Genomic DNA, 18,939 nt, shown 5'->3' on the forward strand with positions numbered 1-18,939 from the left:
GGCATAACTTCCCCCTTGTCAGATTCCTCTGGTGATAAATCTTTTAAAGACAGAATATGGTCTTTATAACTTAAAGTGAAATCAGTACATTTGGTACACATTCTAAGAGGGGGTTCCACCATGGCTTCTAAACATAATGAACAAGGAGTTTCCTCTATGTCAGACGTGTTTAAACAGACTAGCAATGAGACCAGCAAGCTTGGAAAACACTTTACAGAAAGTTAACAAGCAAAAAATAAAAACGGTACTGTGCCTTTAAGAGAAATAAAAAAGGTCAGAATTTGAAAAACAGTGAGAAAAAAAACAGTAAAACAAACGAAATTTTTACAGTGTGTATAATAGGCTAACAGAGCATTGCACCCACTTGCAAATGGATGATTAACCCCTTAGTTTCAAAAACGGATCAAAAAAACTAAATAGACGTTTTTTAACAGTCACAACAAACTGCCACAGCTCTGCTGTGGCCCTACCTTGCCATACAAACGAATTTAGAAGCACCAAAAACCCTTCAGAGAGGTCCTATAGCATTCAGGGAACTCCTTCAAGGAAACTGGATGTCTCAGTCTGCAAAAGTTAATGCGCAATTAGGCGCGAAATTAGGCCCCTCCCACTTTCTGTCTACACAGTGAGAGGCCTAACAAACTATCTCCAGGCAAATTTAAGCCAGCCATGTGGAAAAAACTGGGCCCCAATAAAGTTTATCACCAAAAGACATATAAAAAAACGTTTAAGCACTCCCAGCAAACGTTTAATATTTCAGTAATTTGAAAAAATAATAAGTGTTACCTCTAATAGTAAGCATGATACTAGTCGTTATTAAATCACTGTAATCATGCTTACCTTAAATAAATCCGGTATCAACAGCATTTTCTAGCATATACATTTCTCTAGAAAAATTTAGACTGCACATACCTCATAGCAGGATACCCTGCACGCCATTCCCCAAGCTGAAGTTACCTCTCTCTTCAGTTAAGTGTGAGAACAGCAATGGATCTTAGTTACAACCTGCTAAGATCATTAGAGACCACAGGCAGATTCTTCTTCTATTTTCTGTCTGAGACCAAAATAGTACAACTCCGGTACCATTTGAAAATAACAAACTTTTGAATTGAAGAAAAACAACAAAATTACACCACATCTCTCTAACTGCTTCCATGCTTGTCGAGAGCTGCAAGAGAATGACTGGAGGTGGCAGTTAGGGGAGGAGCTATATAGACAGCTCTGCTGTGGGTGATCCTCTTGCAGCTTCCTGTTGGGAAGGAGAATATCCCACAAGTAATGGATGATCCGTGGACTGGATACACCTTACAAGAGAAATGTGGGTTTCATGTCCCTTTAAAATCTACCTCTGTAATAAAATTTAGTTTGTTCTCTTGGAATCCTTAATTGAAGAGTATACCTAGATAAGCTCAGGAGTGTGCACATGTCCTGAACACTACATGGCAGCATTGTTTAAAAAAATGTTTTTAATAATGTTATATATTGCTGAGCACTATAGAAGAGTGGGGTTTACAACAATATTTGAAACAATGTTATACATCATTACAAACACTGCTGTTGCGTAATGCCTAAGACACATGCGCACTACCTAGGCATGCTCTCCAACAAAAAATACCAAAGCACAAAGCACATTTGATTATATAAATTTAATGAGAGTTGTCTAAAATGAATTGTTTTATTTAAAGTATCACTAAAAGCAGTAGAATTGCATAATAAAAAAGGCAAAAGCACCTAGTTTGTATTTCAAATGGGACTAGTAGATTTTGTTCTGACAAATGTCAAAGTTAGTTAAATTTTGTGTTGCTCTTCTTTTTTCCCAGCCCTTTTTACTGGGTGTCCCAGCCAAACCTCATCAACAGTGCAAAACTGGGAGCTTCTAAGATTTTTAGATCAGCATCTGTACATATTCTTCTTTATAGTAGTGTCTATTACATGCAGTTATATGAAAAACTAGTGTATACTGTCCCTTTAATCTAACATGACCTTAGCTGCTTTCATTGACAAATGTTATTTATTTTTGCACTGAACAGTAAAACTAGAAGGTAATAATCTACCAGAGCACGGACTTTAAATCATACCTTGTCTTTCAGTTGCTGACAAAGCTGGAGGGATACGGTGAAGAATACTAAGGCGTCATTTAACCAAGGGACCACACACTCCACTTTGTGGACATGACTGACTTCATATCTGTGATTACCCAGCTCACTGTAAAGAAAAAACACAATTACTGATAAGAATGCAGTCAGCTGTGCTAGGGATAGTCAATTCAGGTTAAAGGGACACTGAACCCACATTTTTTCTTTTGTGATTCAGATAGAGCAGGCAATTTTAAGCAACTTTCTAATTTACTCCTATTATCAAATATTCTTCATTCTCTTGCTATCTTTATTTGACAAAGAAGGCATCGTAGCTTCTTTTTCGGTTCAGCCCTCTGGACAGCACTTGTTTATTGGTGGATGAATTTATCCACCAAGAACAACCCAGGTTGTTCACCAAAAATGGGCCGGCATCTAAACTTACATTCTTGCATTTCAAATAAAGATACCAAGAGAATGAAGAAAATGTGATAATAGGAGTAAATTAGAAAGTTGCTTAAAATGTCATGCTCTATCTGAATCACGAAAGAAAAAAATGTGGGTTCAGTGTCCCTTTAACCTAGATATCACTGACACTATAGGCAAATCTATAGAAGAGGAATGCCCAACTTAAAGGGACAGTAGTGTACTCAGGCAAGTAGAAGATAGGCATTTGAATTTAAAACTGACATTGTACAATTGTACGTTGAATTTGTTTGCAAACTCATTCTTTATCTTTATTTTGTTGTTTAAAAAAAGCTGTTTCTGACTGTAGAAACCACCACCTATACTAAAAATATGAATACCAAACATTCTCTGTAGAAAAGCTATGTATACATGAGACAATAACACTAATTCATCCCCCAGTGGGGGTAGGAGAACAAGATTTTTTGCATCTAAAATAGCTGGTTGTGCTCATCGAACTCCCAGCCATAGTTAGCATTTCAATACCTAACTTTAAGTCTGTGTGTTTAGAGATAGATACCATTAGCAGGTCTGCTTTATCGGCAGGCTCACTCCATTTTTATAGAAATGCCCTTAACAGCAACAGGTTTAATGAGCAAAATCAGCTATTTCAAATACAAAAATAAAGAAACATAAAGGAACAAATTCCCATAATATACTGCAGTAGGTACTGTATAATAAGTCATTTGGAACACATTAAGGAGAAAACACAAATTGTATAGTACAGTGTAAGCGGATTCAGAAACACCATTTAAAAAGGACTGAGCATCCGCTCTCGCAGCCCTCCCCCCTAACTGTGAGGATGATTTATTTTGATGCTTTTGTCTACATATATGTTCTGTAGCCATTACAGCAGTATTGATTTTTTTATTTTTCTGTATAGGTGGAGGTTTTAACAGAAAAAGCAGGTATTTCAAATGATAAAGTACAGGAGTTATTTATAAAGAATTCAACATACTCCAGCAGGTAAAACGGGTCACTAGGAACACAATTTTACAGTACATTGTCCCTTTACTGTCCATGGGTCACACTGACTATGGCCATTTTTTTTTAAAGTTAGTTTCTGAGCCTGGTACAAATTTGTAATTAGATATTTACCCATTAATATAATACGGATAGAGATGTAAGCAACACAAAAATTGAGTGTGGAAGATCCTGTATAAATATTTTCTTGCTCTATACGAGAACACATACATCATACATCTACATGTACATCATAATGAGGAACACAATCTGTCAGGCAGATAAACAACTGGCTTGTAGAGGTAACAATAGATAACGCTTTGCTCACTAGAAAACTGTTTATAAATAAATGAAGCACACTATATAGTATATATGTATTGCACCATTAGCAGTTTTCTAAAGAGTGTTTGCCAACTGAGGCCCAACAAGTAAAAAAGCTGACATACCTGCTATACAACATACACTTGTTCTAACAAGACAAGTCAGTAATACACTATCACCTGCTATACAACCTACACTTGTTCTAACTAGACAAGTCAGGAATACACCATCACCTGCTATACAACCTACACTTGTTCTAACTAGACAAGTCAGGAATACACCATCACCTGCTATACAACCTACACTTGTTCTAACTAGACAAGTCAGGAATACACCATCACCTGCTATACAACCTACACTTGTTCTAACTAGACAAGTCAGGAATACACCATCACCTGCTATACAACCTACACTTGTTCTAACTAGACAAGTCAGGAATACACCATCACCTGCTATACAACCTACACTTGTTCTAACTAGACAAGTCAGGAATACACTATCACCTGCTATACAACCTACACTTGTTCTAACTAGACAAGTCAGGAATACACCATCACCTGCTATACAACCTACACTTGTTCTAACTAGACAAGTCAGGAATACACTATCACCTGCTATACAACATACACTTGTTCTAACTAGACAAGTCAGGAATACACTATCACCTGCTATACAACCTACACTTGTTCTAACTAGACAAGTCAGGAATACACCATCACCTGCTATACAACCTACACTTGTTCTAACTAGACAAGTCAGGAATACACTATCACCTGCTATACAACCTACACTTGTTCTAACTAGATAAGTCAGGAATACACCATCACCTGCTATACAACCTACACTTGTTCTAACAAGACAAGTCAGGAATACACCATCACCTGCTATACAACCTACACTTGTTCTAACTAGACAAGTCAGGAATACACTATCACCTGCTATACAACATACACTTGTTCTAACTAGACAAGTCAGGAATACACTATCACCTGCTATACAACCTACACTTGTTCTAACTAGACAAGTCAGGAATACACCATCACCTGCTATACAACCTACACTTGTTCTAACTAGACAAGTCAGGAATACACTATCACCTGCTATACAACCTACACTTGTTCTAACTAGATAAGTCAGGAATACACCATCACCTGCTATACAACCTACACTTGTTCTAACAAGACAAGTCAGGAATACACCATCACCTGCTATACAACCTACACTTGTTCTAACTAGACAAGTCAGGAATACACTATCACCTGCAATACAACCTACACTTGCTCTAACTAGACAAGTCAGGAATACACTATTATTATTATTATTATCAGGTATTTGTAGAGCGCCAACAGATTCCCCAGCGCTATAAACATAGGCGGTATACAAGAACATTTATAGGGATCAAATGGGTAGAGGGCCCTGCCGAGAGTTGCACTGCTGTAGTCGGCTCTTACGAAGGCGACCTACAAACAACTAGGATTACATTCTAAGGGGTTCTACTTCTCTTCTGCAACAACATACGTAGAGAACTCAATTTACTTTACTGGCTTATTTCACTACACTTTGTGACTGTCAGTCCTATGTGTATGTGGTTTTTGGATATGTTTGTACATGTACCTTTGTTGTACTTCTACTTTCATGGTAATGTTAATAAGTTTATCCTTTATGAAGTTTGCTCATATTTTATACACAAACATATGTGTGTTTTGCTTTGAATAACATAATTTACATTTTTTTAAAATTAAAAATATGACAGAGCCTTGTAACACAAAGCAACTAAATTTCATATAGCTGCAGGTGGCTCTCTAAATTCCTTAATTGCTGCAAATACAACTCGAGATATACAGATATTTCATTCTGGGGCAGATAAAGCTCTTGATGGCAGGATATATACTACTCAGACCAATAAAATAGTGTAGTTCTAAAATACATACTGAACAATATCTTTAAAGAAATAAATTATATGCATTGATCATTATATTCACATCTTGCACCTTTTACTTGCAGTGAAGGAAAAGGTCAGATTAGAACATCTAAAAGTATATTTGAACTGTATGTATCTATGGGTTTAGTAAAACTGATAACCGGCTTAATGGCTTTTCCTTTGATTGTTATAAGGGTCACCAATTTTACATTTATCACATATAACTGTGGACTATTTCTTACCTAAAAAAAATGAGTACAAAAATGACAGTGTGTACACTTTTTTCACACCATAACAGACTAAACATCTTGATTGACAACTAGACTAACATGCTGTGCTCAAAAGATGTTGCAGGCCTTTACAAGTGACCGTATTATAACCAGTAGAGTTGCACAACGGTATAATAAAAGCATTTAAATTATTTTTGGCATAGATTACATATGTGTGCTGAAAACACTGATGTTGGAAGAAAGGACAAAAATAATAAAATATGCTGGTTTAAAAAATTGCCAATAAAAATCCAATGTTGCTGGTATGTATAGAAGCGGAAGCATAGCAGGACTCAGCATTGAGTCTTCCAAGTTGGAATGAAAAATCAAGGCCTTTTCCATGTTTCGCTATAAGAAATTACAGCATTTTCACCAGCAGAAATTTAAAGGTCAGAGAATTACCACTTTTACACCTAAAAATGGAAAAATAGAAGATATTCCCAAAAGTTTAAAATGATTTGGTTTCATAATTCAGCCACATTTTGACATCAAGTTTAATTTAAGCCTAACCTTGTAATTATTAAAAAAAAGAATATTAAATTAGTTTATATTTATCTACGGCTCCAATCAAAAACGAGAATAACAGAATTTATGCTTACCTGATAAATTACTTTCTCCAACGGTGTGTCCGGTCCACGGCGTCATCCTTACTTGTGGGATATTCTCTTCCCCAACAGGAAATGGCAAAGAGTCCCAGCAAAGCTGGTCACATGATCCCTCCTAGGCTCCGCCCACCCCAGTCATTCGACCGACGGACAGGAGGAAATATATATAGGAGAAATCATATGATACCGTGGTGACTGTAGTTAGAGAAAATAATTCATCAGACCTGATTAAAAAAAACCAGGGCGGGCCGTGGACCGGACACACCGTTGGAGAAAGTAATTTATCAGGTAAGCATAAATTCTGTTTTCTCCAACATAGGTGTGTCCGGTCCACGGCGTCATCCTTACTTGTGGGAACCAATACCAAAGCTTTAGGACACGGATGAAGGGAGAGAGCAAATCAGGTCACCTAAACGGAAGGCACCACAGCTTGCAAAACCTTTCTCCCAAAAATAGCCTCCGAAGAAGCAAAAGTATCAAATTTGTAAAATTTGGCAAAAGTGTGCAGTGAAGACCAAGTCGCTGCCTTACATATCTGGTCAACAGAAGCCTCGTTCTTGAAGGCCCATGTGGAAGCCACAGCCCTAGTGGAGTGAGCTGTGATTCTTTCAGGAGGCTGCCGTCCGGCAGTCTCATAAGCCAATCGGATAATGCTTTTAAGCCAAAAGGAAAGAGAGGTAGAAGTCGCTTTTTGACCTCTCCTTTTACCAGAATAAACAACAAACAAAGAAGATGTTTGTCTGAAATCTTTAGTAGCCTCTAGATAGAATTTTAGAGCACGGACTACGTCCAAATTGTGTAACAAACGTTCCTTCTTTGAAACTGGATTCGGACACAAAGAAGGTACAACTATCTCCTGGTTAATATTTTTGTTGGAAACAACTTTCGGAAGAAAACCAGGCTTAGTACGCAAAACCACCTTATCTGCATGGAACACCAGATAGGGCGGAGAACACTGCAGAGCAGATAACTCTGAAACTCTTCTAGCAGAAGAAATTGCAACCAAAAACAAAACTTTCCAAGATAATAACTTAATATCTACGGAATGTAAGGGTTCAAACGGAACCCCTTGAAGAACTGAAAGAACTAGATTTAGACTCCAGGGAGGAGTCAAAGGTCTGTAAACAGGCTTGATTCTAACCAGAGCCTGAACAAATGCTTGAACATCTGGCACAGCTGCCAGCCTTTTGTGAAGTAAAACAGATAAAGCAGAGATCTGTCCCTTCAGAGAACTTGCAGATAATCCTTTCTCCAAACCTTCTTGTAGAAAGGATAGAATCTTAGGAATTTTTATCTTGTTCCATGGGAATCCTTTAGATTCACACCAACAGATATATTTTTTCCATATTTTATGGTAAATTTTTCTAGTTACAGGCTTTCTAGCCTGAATCAGTATCTATTACAGAATCTGAAAACCCACGCTTTGATAAAATCAAGCGTTCAATCTCCAAGCCGTCAGTTGGAGGGAAACCAGATTCGGATGTTCGAATGGACCTTGAACAAGAAGGTCCTGTCTCAAAGGTAGCTTCCATGGTGGAGCCGATGACATATTCACCAGGTCTGCATACCAAGTCCTGCGTGGCCACGCAGGAGCTATCAAGATCACCGAAGCCCTCTCCTGATTGATCCTGGCTACCAGCCTGGGAATGAGAGGAAACGGTGGGAATACATAAGCTAGGTTGAAGGTCCAAGGTGCTACTAGTGCATCTACTAGAGTCGCCTTGGGATCCCTGGATCTGGACCCGTAGCAAGGAACCTTGAAGTTCTGACGAGACGCCATCAGATCCATGTCTGGAATGCCCCATAATTGAGTTATTTGGGCAAAGATTTCCGGATGGAGTTCCCACTCCCCCGGATGGAATGTCTGACGACTCAGAAAATCCGCTTCCCAATTTTCCACTCCTGGGATGTGGATTGCAGACAAGTGGCAGGAGTGATCCTCCGCCCATTGAATTATTTTGGTCACTTCTTCCATCGCCAGGGAACTCCTTGTTCCCCCCTGATGATTGATATATGCAACAGTCGTCATGTTGTCTGATTGAAACCTTATGAATTTGGCCTTTGCTAGTTGAGGCCAAGCTTTGAGAGCATTGAATATCGCTCTCAGTTCCAGAATGTTTATCGGGAGAAGAGATTCTTCCCGAGACCATAGACCCTGAGCTTTCAGGGGTTCCCAGACCGCGCCCCAGCCCACCAGACTGGCGTCGGTCTTGACAATGACCCACTCTGGTCTGCGGAAGCTCATTCCCTGTGACAGATTGTCCAGGGTCAGCCACCAACGGAGTGAATCTCTGGTCTTTTGATCTACTTGAATCGTCGGAGACAAGTCTGTATAATCCCCATTCCACTGTCTGAGCATGCACAGTTGTAATGGTCTTAGATGAATTCGTGCAAAAGGAACTATGTCCATTGCTGCAACCATCAATCCTATTACTTCCATGCACTGCGCTATGGAAGGACGAAGAACAGAATGAAGTACTTGACAAGAGCTTAGAATTTTTGATTTTCTGACCTCTGTCAGAAAAATCCTCATCTCTAAGGAATCTATTATTGTTCCCAAGAAGGGAACTCTTGTTGACGGGGACAGAGAACTTTTTTCTTTGTTCACCTTCCATCCGTGAGATCTGAGAAAGGCTAGGACGATGTCCGTATGAGCCTTTGCTTTTGACAGAGACGACGCTTGAATCAGGATGTCGTCCAAGTAAGGTATTACTGCAATGCCCCTTGGTCTTAGAACCGCTAGAAGGGACCCTAGTACCTTTGTGAAAATCCTTGGAGCAGTGGCTAATCCGAATGGAAGTGCCACAAACTGGTAATGCTTGTCCAGAAAAGCGAACCTTAGGAACTGATGATGTTCCTTGTGGATAGGAATATGTAGGTACGCATCCTTTAAATCCACAGTAGTCATAAATTGATTTTCCTGGATAGTAGGTAGGATCGTTCGAATAGTTTCCATTTTGAACGATGGAACCTTGAGAAATTTGTTTAGGATCTTGAGATCCAAAATTGGTCTGAATGTTCCCTCTTTTTTGGGAACTATGAACAGGTTGGAATAAAAACCCATCCCTTGTTCTCTTATTGGAACTGGATGAATCACTCCCATCTTTAACAGATCTTCTACACAATGTAAGAATGCCTGTCTTTTTATTTGGTTTGAAGATAATTGAGACCTGTGGAACCTTCCCCTTGGGGGTAGTTCCTTGAATTCCAGGAGATAACCTTGAGAAACTATTTCTAGCGCCCAAGGATCCTGAACATCTCTTGCCCAAGCCTGAGCAAAGAGAGAAAGTCTGCCCCCCACCAGATCCGGTCCCGGATCGGGGGCCATCCCTTCATGCTGTTTTGGTAGCAGTGGTAGGCTTCTTGGCCTGCTTACCCTTGTTCCAGCCTTGCATTGGTCTCCAGGCTGGTTTGGGTTGTGAAGTATTACCCTCTTGCTTAGAGGATGTAGAATTAGAGGCTGGTCCGTTTCTGCGAAAGGGACGAAAATTAGGCTTATTTTTAGCCTTAAAAGACCTATCCTGTGGGAGGGCGTGGCCCTTTCCCCCAGTGATGTCTGAAATAATCTCTTTCAAATCAGGTCCAAATAATGTTTTACCCTTGAAAGGGATGTTAAGCAATTTTGTCTTGGAAGACACATCCGCTGACCAAGACTTTAGCCAAAGCGCTCTGCGCGCCACGATAGCAAACCCTGAATTTTTCGCCGCTAATCTAGCTAATTGCAAAGCGGCATCTAAAATAAAAGAGTTAGCCAATTTAAGTGCTTGAACTCTGTCCATAACCTCCTCATACGAAGATTCTTTATTGAGCGACTTTTCTAGTTCCTCGAACCAGAAACACGCTGCCGTAGTGACAGGAACAATGCATGAAATTGGTTTTAGAAGGTAACCTTGCTGAACAAAAATCTTTTTAAGCAAACCCTCTAATTTTTTATCCATAGGATCTTTGAAAGCACAACTATCTTCGATAGGAATAGTAGTGCGTTTGTTTAGAGTAGAAACCGCCCCCTCGACCTTGGGGACTGTCTGCCATAAGTCCTTTCTGGGGTCGACTATAGGAAATAATTTCTTAAATATAGGGGGGGGGGGGGGGGGGGGACAAAAGGTATGCCGGGCCTTTCCCACTCTTTATTTACTATGTCCGCCACCCGCTTGGGTATAGGAAAAGCGTCGGGGGGCACCGGAATGACCAAATTGTCACAATCATCCAGAGTAGATAATACCTCCTTAAGCAGTGCGCGGAGATGTTCTAATTTAAATTTAAATGTCACAACATCAGGTTCAGCTTGTTGAGAAATTTTTCCTGAATCTGAAATTTCTCCCTCAGACAAAACCTCCCTCATGGCCCCTTCAGATTGGTGTGAGGGTATGTCAGAACAGTTATCATCAGCGTCCTCTTGCTCTTCAGTGTTTAAAACAGAGCAATCGCGCTCTCTCTGATAAGTAGGCATTTTGGATAAAATGTTTGCTATAGAGTTATCCATAACAGCCGTTAATTGTTGCATGGTAATAAGAATTGGCGCACTAGATGTACTAGGGGCCTCTTGTGTGGGCAAAACTGGTGTAGACACAGAAGGGGATGATGTAGTATCATGTTTACTCCCCTCATTTGAGGAATCATCTTGGGCAATATCATTATCTGTGGCATTACTGTCCTTACTTTGTTTGGACACTATGGCACAATTATCACATAAATTTAAATGGGGAGACACCTTGGCTTTCATACATATAGAACATAGCTTATCTGATGGTACAGACATGTTAAACAGGCTTAAACTTGTCAACAAGGCACAAAAAACGTTTTAAAATAAAACCGTTACTGTCACTTTAAATTTCAAACTGAAAACACTTTATTACTGAATATGTGAAAAAGTATGAAGGAATTGTTCAAAATTCACCAAAATTTCACCACAGTGTCTTAAAGCATTAAAAGTATTGCACACCAAATTTCAGAGCTTTAACCCTTAAATTAACGGAACCGGAGCCGTTTTTACATTTAACCCCTATACAGTCCCAGCTATATGCTTTGCTGAGACCCAACCAAGCCCAGAGGGGAATACGATACCAAATGATGCCTTCTATAAGCTTTTTCAGTGATTCTTAGCTCCTCATACATGCATCTGCATGCCTTGCTCTCCAAAAACAACTGCGCATTAGTGGCGCGAAAATGAGGCTCTGTCTATAACTAGAAAAGGCCCCCACCTGAAAAAGGTGTCCAACACAGTGCCTGCCGTTTTTCTAAACAATCCCCAAGATTATAATAACCATTAATAGTTAGAATCTGCAAAATATGCCTAGCAAAGCAATCGTTTTAGCCCAGAAAAATGTCTACCAGTTTTTTAAGCCCTTATGAAGCCCTTTATTCTTTTATTTAACTAAGAAAATGGCTTACCGGTCCCCATAAGGGGAAATGACAGCCTTCCAGCATTACATAGTCTTGTTAGAAATATGGCCAGTCATACCTTAAGCAGAAAAGTCTGCCAACTGTTTCCCCCAACTGAAGTTACTTCATCTCAACAGTCCTGTGTGGAAACAGCAATCGATTTTAGTAACTTCTGCTAAAATCATCTTCCTCTTACAAACAGAAATCTTCATCTTTTTTCTGTTTCAGAGTAAATAGTACATACCAGCACTATTTTAAAATAACAAACACTTGATTGAAGAATAAAAACTACATTTAAACACCAAAAAACTCTTAACCATCTCCGTGGAGATGTTGCCTGTGCAACGGCAAAGAGAATGACTGGGGTGGGCGGAGCCTAGGAGGGATCATGTGACCAGCTTTGCTGGGACTCTTTGCCATTTCCTGTTGGGGAAGAGAATATCCCACAAGTAAGGATGACGCCGTGGACCGGACACACCTATGTTGGAGAAACAAATGCTGATGTCTCTAAAAGAAACATGCTACCAGAGAATTTGTCACTGTCACACACAGTGTCAGTCAACAAAAGAAATAAAGGTGACTTCAGAGCACATTTATATTTATTATAGACCCAGGAGAGGCCTAGTACATTGCCAGAAGGATAATTCAAAAAGTCAAATAATTTAACAGTTTTCAAGCTAGATTAAGTATTTTGCACTGCATCAACCCACAAGTAATGAAACGGTATAGCACGACTAATGTGCTGAAATAAAAGTCTCTCACAGAGTGTATTGTTATTGTTTGTGTGACACACATCAGCTTATATGGTTAGTCACAGTGGTTAACAATGCTTGGAAGAACAAAAGGTAGCTGTAGCCATAACAGCACTGCTATCTTACAGCAACATGTTACCTTTACAGAGGCTAAGATTGGTATCAAAGGCTGTGCTCACAGGACGGTTTTACCAAAAGAACAGAAGTACATACAATATACGTGGGGAAAATTACAAAACAAATTAATACAACACACAGAGAAAACCCAGCACTCACTTACAAGCTCTCAGCTAAGATTTAAAAGCAAAAATGGAAAGGTTAGTCACCGCATCTGGCCAAATGGGACAAGCCCAGGTACCAAGTGAGTGAGTGATGGGTTTTCTCTGTGTGTTGTATTAATTTGTTTTGTAATTTTCCCTATGGTTCTTGCACCCAGACCTGACTGGGGTTAACTGCTTGTGGCTTTGGGAGCAGCACAGCTTCCTGTGAGTGCCAGTGGCACCCAGGGCTGAGCATGTTGCAGGGTCATGGGATGTGTACCCGGTCCAGTATGAGAGTGCAGTTCCCTTCCGTGTTTTGTATATGTCTAGGGTGGTTACATATTCCTGTGCACCCTTCCCTTGTTCCCAGTTTTTTTGGATTTGAAAGCTTGCATTGTGTGGCTGTTTTAAGGTCCCAGGTATTGGAAAGGACCTTGACGAGGTACCTGGGCTTGTCCCATTTGGCCAGATGCGGTAACTAACCTTTCCATTTTTGCTTTTAAATCTTAGCTGAGAGCTTGTAAGTGAGTGCTGGGTTTTCTCTGTGTGTTGTATTAATTTATTTTGTATTTTTCCCTATGGTTCTTGCACCCAGACCTGACTGGGGTTAAGTGCCTGTGGCTCTGGGAGCAGCACAGCTTCCTGTGAGTGCCAGTGGCACCCAGGGCTGAGCATGTTGCAGGGTCATGGGATGTGTACCCGGTCCAGTATGAGAGTGCAGTTCCCTTCCGTGTTTTATATATATATATTTATTCAGCCAGAATTATCAGCTTTACTGAAAAACGTGGTGCTAACTATCACCTGCTATACAACATACACTTGTTCTAACTAGACAAGTCAGGAATACACTATCACCTGCTATACAACATACACTTGTTCTAACTAGACAAGTCAGGAATACACTATCACCTGCTATAGAACATACACTTGTTCTAACTAGACAAGTCAGGAATACACTATCACCTGCTATACAACATACACTTGTTCTAACTAGACAAGTCAGGAATACACTATCACCTGCTATACAACATACACTTGTTCTAACTAGACAAGTCAGGAATACACTATCACCTGCTATACAACCTACACTTGTTCTAACTAGACAAGTCAGGAATACATTATCACCACAGAGTAGTCGCAGAAGTACTTGCTCACAACCATATGAACTGTAGATGTTGTTAATACTATTGTATTAACAGACAGTCGCCATAGAGCTGCCAGTATAGCAGCTAGCAGATCTAACTTCAGTATTAGAAATTCTTACTTTTTGGCTTAAAGAGAAGAAGGTCTGCAGTGCAATGTCTAGAATACAAAGAATCGCCTACACATATTAACAACAGACCTGATTAAGTTAATTTACTAAAAAAAAAACAGAATTTATGCTTACCTGATAAATTTCTCTCTTGCGATGTATCGAGTCCACAGATTCATCAAATACTTGTGGGATATTCTCCTTCCCAACAGGAAGTGGCAAAGAGAGCACCTACAGCAGAGCTGTCTATATAGCTCCTCCCCTAACTCCACCCCCCAGTCATTCGACCGAAGGCTAGGAAGAAAAAGGAGAAACTATAGGGTGCAGAGGTGACTGAAGTTTTATAATAAAATATACTACCTGTATTAAATAGACAGGGCGGGCCGTGGACTCGATACATTGCAAGAAAAAGAAATTTATCAGGTAAGCATAAATTTTGTTTTCTCTTGCAAGATGTATCGAGTCCACGGATTCATCCAATACTTGTGGGATACCAATACCAAAGCTTTAGGACACGGATGAAGGGAGGGACAAGACAGGTACCTAAACGGAAGGCACCACTGCTTGTACAACCTTTCTCCCAAAAATAGCCTCCGAAGAAGCAAAAGTATCAAATTTGTAAAATTTGGAAAAAGTATGAAGCGAAGACCAAGTCGCCGCCTTACAAATCTGTTCAACAGAAGCCTCATTTTTAAAAGCCCATGTAGAAGCCAGCGCTCTAGTAGAGTGAGCAGTAATCCTTTCAGGAGGCTGCTGGCCAGCAGTCTCATAAGCCAAACGGATGATGCTTTTCAGCCAAAAAGAAAAAGAGGTTGCCGTAGCTTTTTGACCTCTCCGCTTTCCAGAATAGACAACAAAAAATGAAGATGTTTGAAGGAAATCATTAGTTGCTTGTAAGTAGAACTTTAAAGCACGAACCACATCTAGGTTGTGCAACAGACATTCCTTCTTGGAAGAAGGATTAGGACACAGAGAAGGAACAACAATATCCTGATTGATACTCCTATTAGAAACAACCTTAGGAAGAAATCCAGGTTTGATACGCAAAACCACCTAATCAGCATGGAAAACCAGTTAAGGTGAGTCACACTTTAAAGCAGATAATTCAGAAACTCTTCGAGCCGAAGAGATAGCTACTAAAAACAGAACTTTCCAAGATAAGAGCTTAATATCTATGGAATGCATAGGTTCAAACGGAACCCCTTGAAGAACTTTAAGAACTACATTTGGCAGTGTAACAGGTTTAAACACAGGCTTGATTCTAACTAAAGCCTGACAAAACGCCTGAACGTCTGGAACATCCGCCAGACGCTTGTGTAAAAGGATAGACAAAGCAGATATTTGTCCCTTTAAGGAATTAGCTGATAATCCCTTTTCCAATCCTTCTTGGAGAAAAGATAATAGCCTAGGAATCCTGATCTTACTCCATGAGTAACCCTTGGAATCACACCAGTAAAGATATTTACGCCATATCTTATGATAGATTTTTCTGGTGACAGGCTTTCGTGCCTGAATTAAAGGGACAGTCTACACCAAATTTTTAATTGTTTTAAAAGATAGATAATCCCTTTATTACCCAGTCCCCAGTTTTACATAACCAACACAGTTATAATAATATACTTTTAACCTCTGTGATTATCTGGTATCTAAGCCTCTGCAAACTGCCCCTTTTTTCAGACTTGCAGTCTAGCCAATCAGTGATGGCTCCCAGATAACTTCACGTGCACAAGCACAGTGTTATCTATATGAAATACGTGAACTAACACCCTCTAGTGGTGAAAAACTGTTAAAATGCAATCTGAAAGAGGTGGGCTTCAAGGTCTAAGAAATTAGCATATGAACCTCCTAGGTTAAGCTTTCAACTAAGAATACCAAGAGAACAAAGCAAAATTGGTGATAAAAGTAAATTGGAAATTTTTTTAAAATTACATGCTCTATCTGAATCATGAGAGTTTATTTTGGCCTAGACTGTCCCTTTAAGGTATCAATGACCGATTCAGAGAAACCACGCTTTGCTAAAATCAAGCGTTCAATCTCCAAGCAGTCAGTCAGACGCAGAGAAAGCAGGTTTGGATGCTTGAATGGACCTTGAATCAGAAGGTCCTGCCTCAGCGGCAGAGTCCATGGTGGGACGGATGACATGTCCACCAGGTCTGCATACCAAGTCCTGCGTGGCCATGCAGGTGCTTTCAAAATCACAGAAGCTCTCTCCTGCTTGATTCTAGCAATCAGACGAGGAAGGAGAGGGAATGGTGGAAACACATAGGCCAGGTTGAAGGACCAGGGCACCGCTAGAGCATCTATCAGTACTTCCTGGGGATCCCTTGACCTGGACCCGTAACAAGGAAGCTTGGCGTTCTGACGAGACGCCATCAGATCCAATTCTGGTGTGCCCCATAGCTGAATCAGTTGGGCAAACACCTCCGGATGGAGCTCCCACTCCCCCGGATGAAAAGTCTGACGACTTAGGAAATCTGCCTCCCAGTTCTCTACCCCTGGGATATGGATTGCTGAAAGATGGCAAGAGTGAGTCTCTGCCCATTGGATTATTTTGGAAACCTCTATCATTGCTAGAGAACTCAGTGTTCCCCCTTGATGATTGATATAAGCTACAGTTGTGATGTTGTCCGACTGAAATCTGATGAATTTGGCCGCAGCCAGTTGAGGCCACGCCTGAAGCGCATTGAATATCGCTCTCAGTTCTAGAATGTTTATCGGGAGGAGAGTCTCCTCCTGAGACCATAACCCCTGTGCTTTCAGGGAGTTCCAGACTGCATCCCAGCCCAGTAGGCTGGCATCTGTCTATGACCCATGCTATTAAAATAGATTAGTGTGCGCTGCAGGAAATGATACTATACAATGCTCTAAAAATACAATCCCTGTAATGTATCTAATGCTAGTTAAAAAACACAAATGAAGCACTAGGCTTCAGGATAGAGCAAATGCGCCGTTAGGCTTAAAGTATTCAACCACCAATAAGAGATATAAGTAAATTTAATACAAACAAATTAGTACAATTTTAAAAGGAGGGAAGTCTCCCTGCAATTGCAAACAAGCTAAGTATAAAATATGTAAAAAACAAAAACCCTTCTAATTATCAAAGTTATCAGGTACTGCGTCCTTAAACACAAACAGTATGCAGAGGGTATCGTATAGATGTAAACAGTAAAAAATTGTAAAAAATATATAACCGTATGTGACAGGTAAAAATTATATAGAGATTAAAGCTTGCACTTGGAGGAAATAATATAGCGAACTGTAGTTCGGCCAGCCGTAGGAATTCAAACAGTTAGGTATGATGACAGTTCTGTTTGGCTTATTCTGAACAAGTTCCACACCGTATTGGCAATTTTACTTTACCGTGAATCTAGGGGATGTTTCCAGGGTATGTGTCTCGGTCAAGACTTGGACCGCAAATGCGACCGCAGCCGCTCCTGGGGATAGTGCTCCACAGAACTTTGCACGTGTGAGTTGGCGTCCAACATCACGCCTTCCCCGTGTGTCTTCCAAATCCGATGCTCCGACAGCGTAAAGGCACACAGCTGTTCAGTGTTTCTATGTATTGGCTGTGTTGGTTTGTGAATCCTGCCAGCTGCAAGTATAATTTGGGCTCAGATGGAGAAGTGGGGTATAACAAATTCCTCCTCACTCTCAAATCAACACGTTGAAATTAACCCGGGTTAAATATTAAGATAAGACTGAGTAAAGGTTATTCTTGGTTCAACGTTACAGTGTCACATATACAAGCGATGCGTTTCGCCCTCCCTTGGGCCTTATCATAAGCGACGCTTTTCGCCCTCCTATTGGCTGTTCCGATCAGCCAATCGAATGCGAGCTCAATCTGATTGGCTGATCCAATCAGCCAATCGGATTGAACTTGAATCTGATTGGCTGATTCAATCAGCCAATCAGAATTTTCCTACCTTAATTCGAGGGAAGCCATCTTGGATGACGTCCCTTAAAGGAACCTTCATTCGTCGGGAGTTCGTCGTGGAGGAAGGATGTTCCGCGTCGGCGGGATGAAGATGGAGCCGGAAGAAAGAAGATTGACGATGCCGCTTGATAGAAGACTTCAGCCGGATGATCGACCTCTTCAGCCCCCGCTTGGATGAAGACTTCAGCCGGATGATGGACCTCTTCCGCCCCCGCTTGGATGAAGACTTCAGTCGGATGATGGACCTCTTCAGCCCCCGCTTGGATGAAGACATCGACCGGATTGGATGAAGAATTCGGCTCGGCTGAGTGAAGACGACTCAAGGTAGAAAGATCTTCAGGGGCTTAGTGTTAGGTTTATTTAAGGGGGGTTTGGGTTAGATTAGGGGTATGTGGGTGGTGGGTTGTAATGTTGGTAATTTTGTAATTATTTTAACTAGGTAGCTATTAAATAGTTATTAACTATTTAACAGCTATTGTACCTGGTTAAAATAAATACAAAGTTGCCTGTAAAATAAATATTAATCCTAAAATAGCTACAATATAATTATTCGTTATATTGTAGCTATATTAGGGTTTATTTTACAGGTAAGTATTTAGCTTTAAATAGGAATAATTTATTTAATAAATGTATTTTATTTCGTTAGATAAAAATTATATTTAACTTAAGGGGGTGTTAGGGTTAGACTTAGCTTTAGGGGTTAATACATTTATTAGAGTAGCGGTGAGGTCCGGTCGGCA

General features: G+C 40.3%; 1 protein-coding gene across 1 annotated transcript in view; it reads right to left on the reverse strand.

Annotated features, from left to right (window-relative positions):
- Nucleotides 1–18,939, reverse strand: part of ROGDI (rogdi atypical leucine zipper) — a 119,734-nt gene that overhangs the window by 22,019 nt on the left and 78,776 nt on the right. The window contains exon 6 of the mRNA XM_053694782.1: nt 2,079–2,205. Within this exon, the coding sequence (XP_053550757.1) occupies nt 2,079–2,205 (127 nt within the window). The remainder of the gene's footprint in view (nt 1–2,078; nt 2,206–18,939) is intronic.

Source organism: Bombina bombina, chromosome 11 (genome assembly GCF_027579735.1).
Source record: "Bombina bombina isolate aBomBom1 chromosome 11, aBomBom1.pri, whole genome shotgun sequence".
NCBI lineage: Eukaryota > Metazoa > Chordata > Amphibia > Anura > Bombinatoridae > Bombina > Bombina bombina.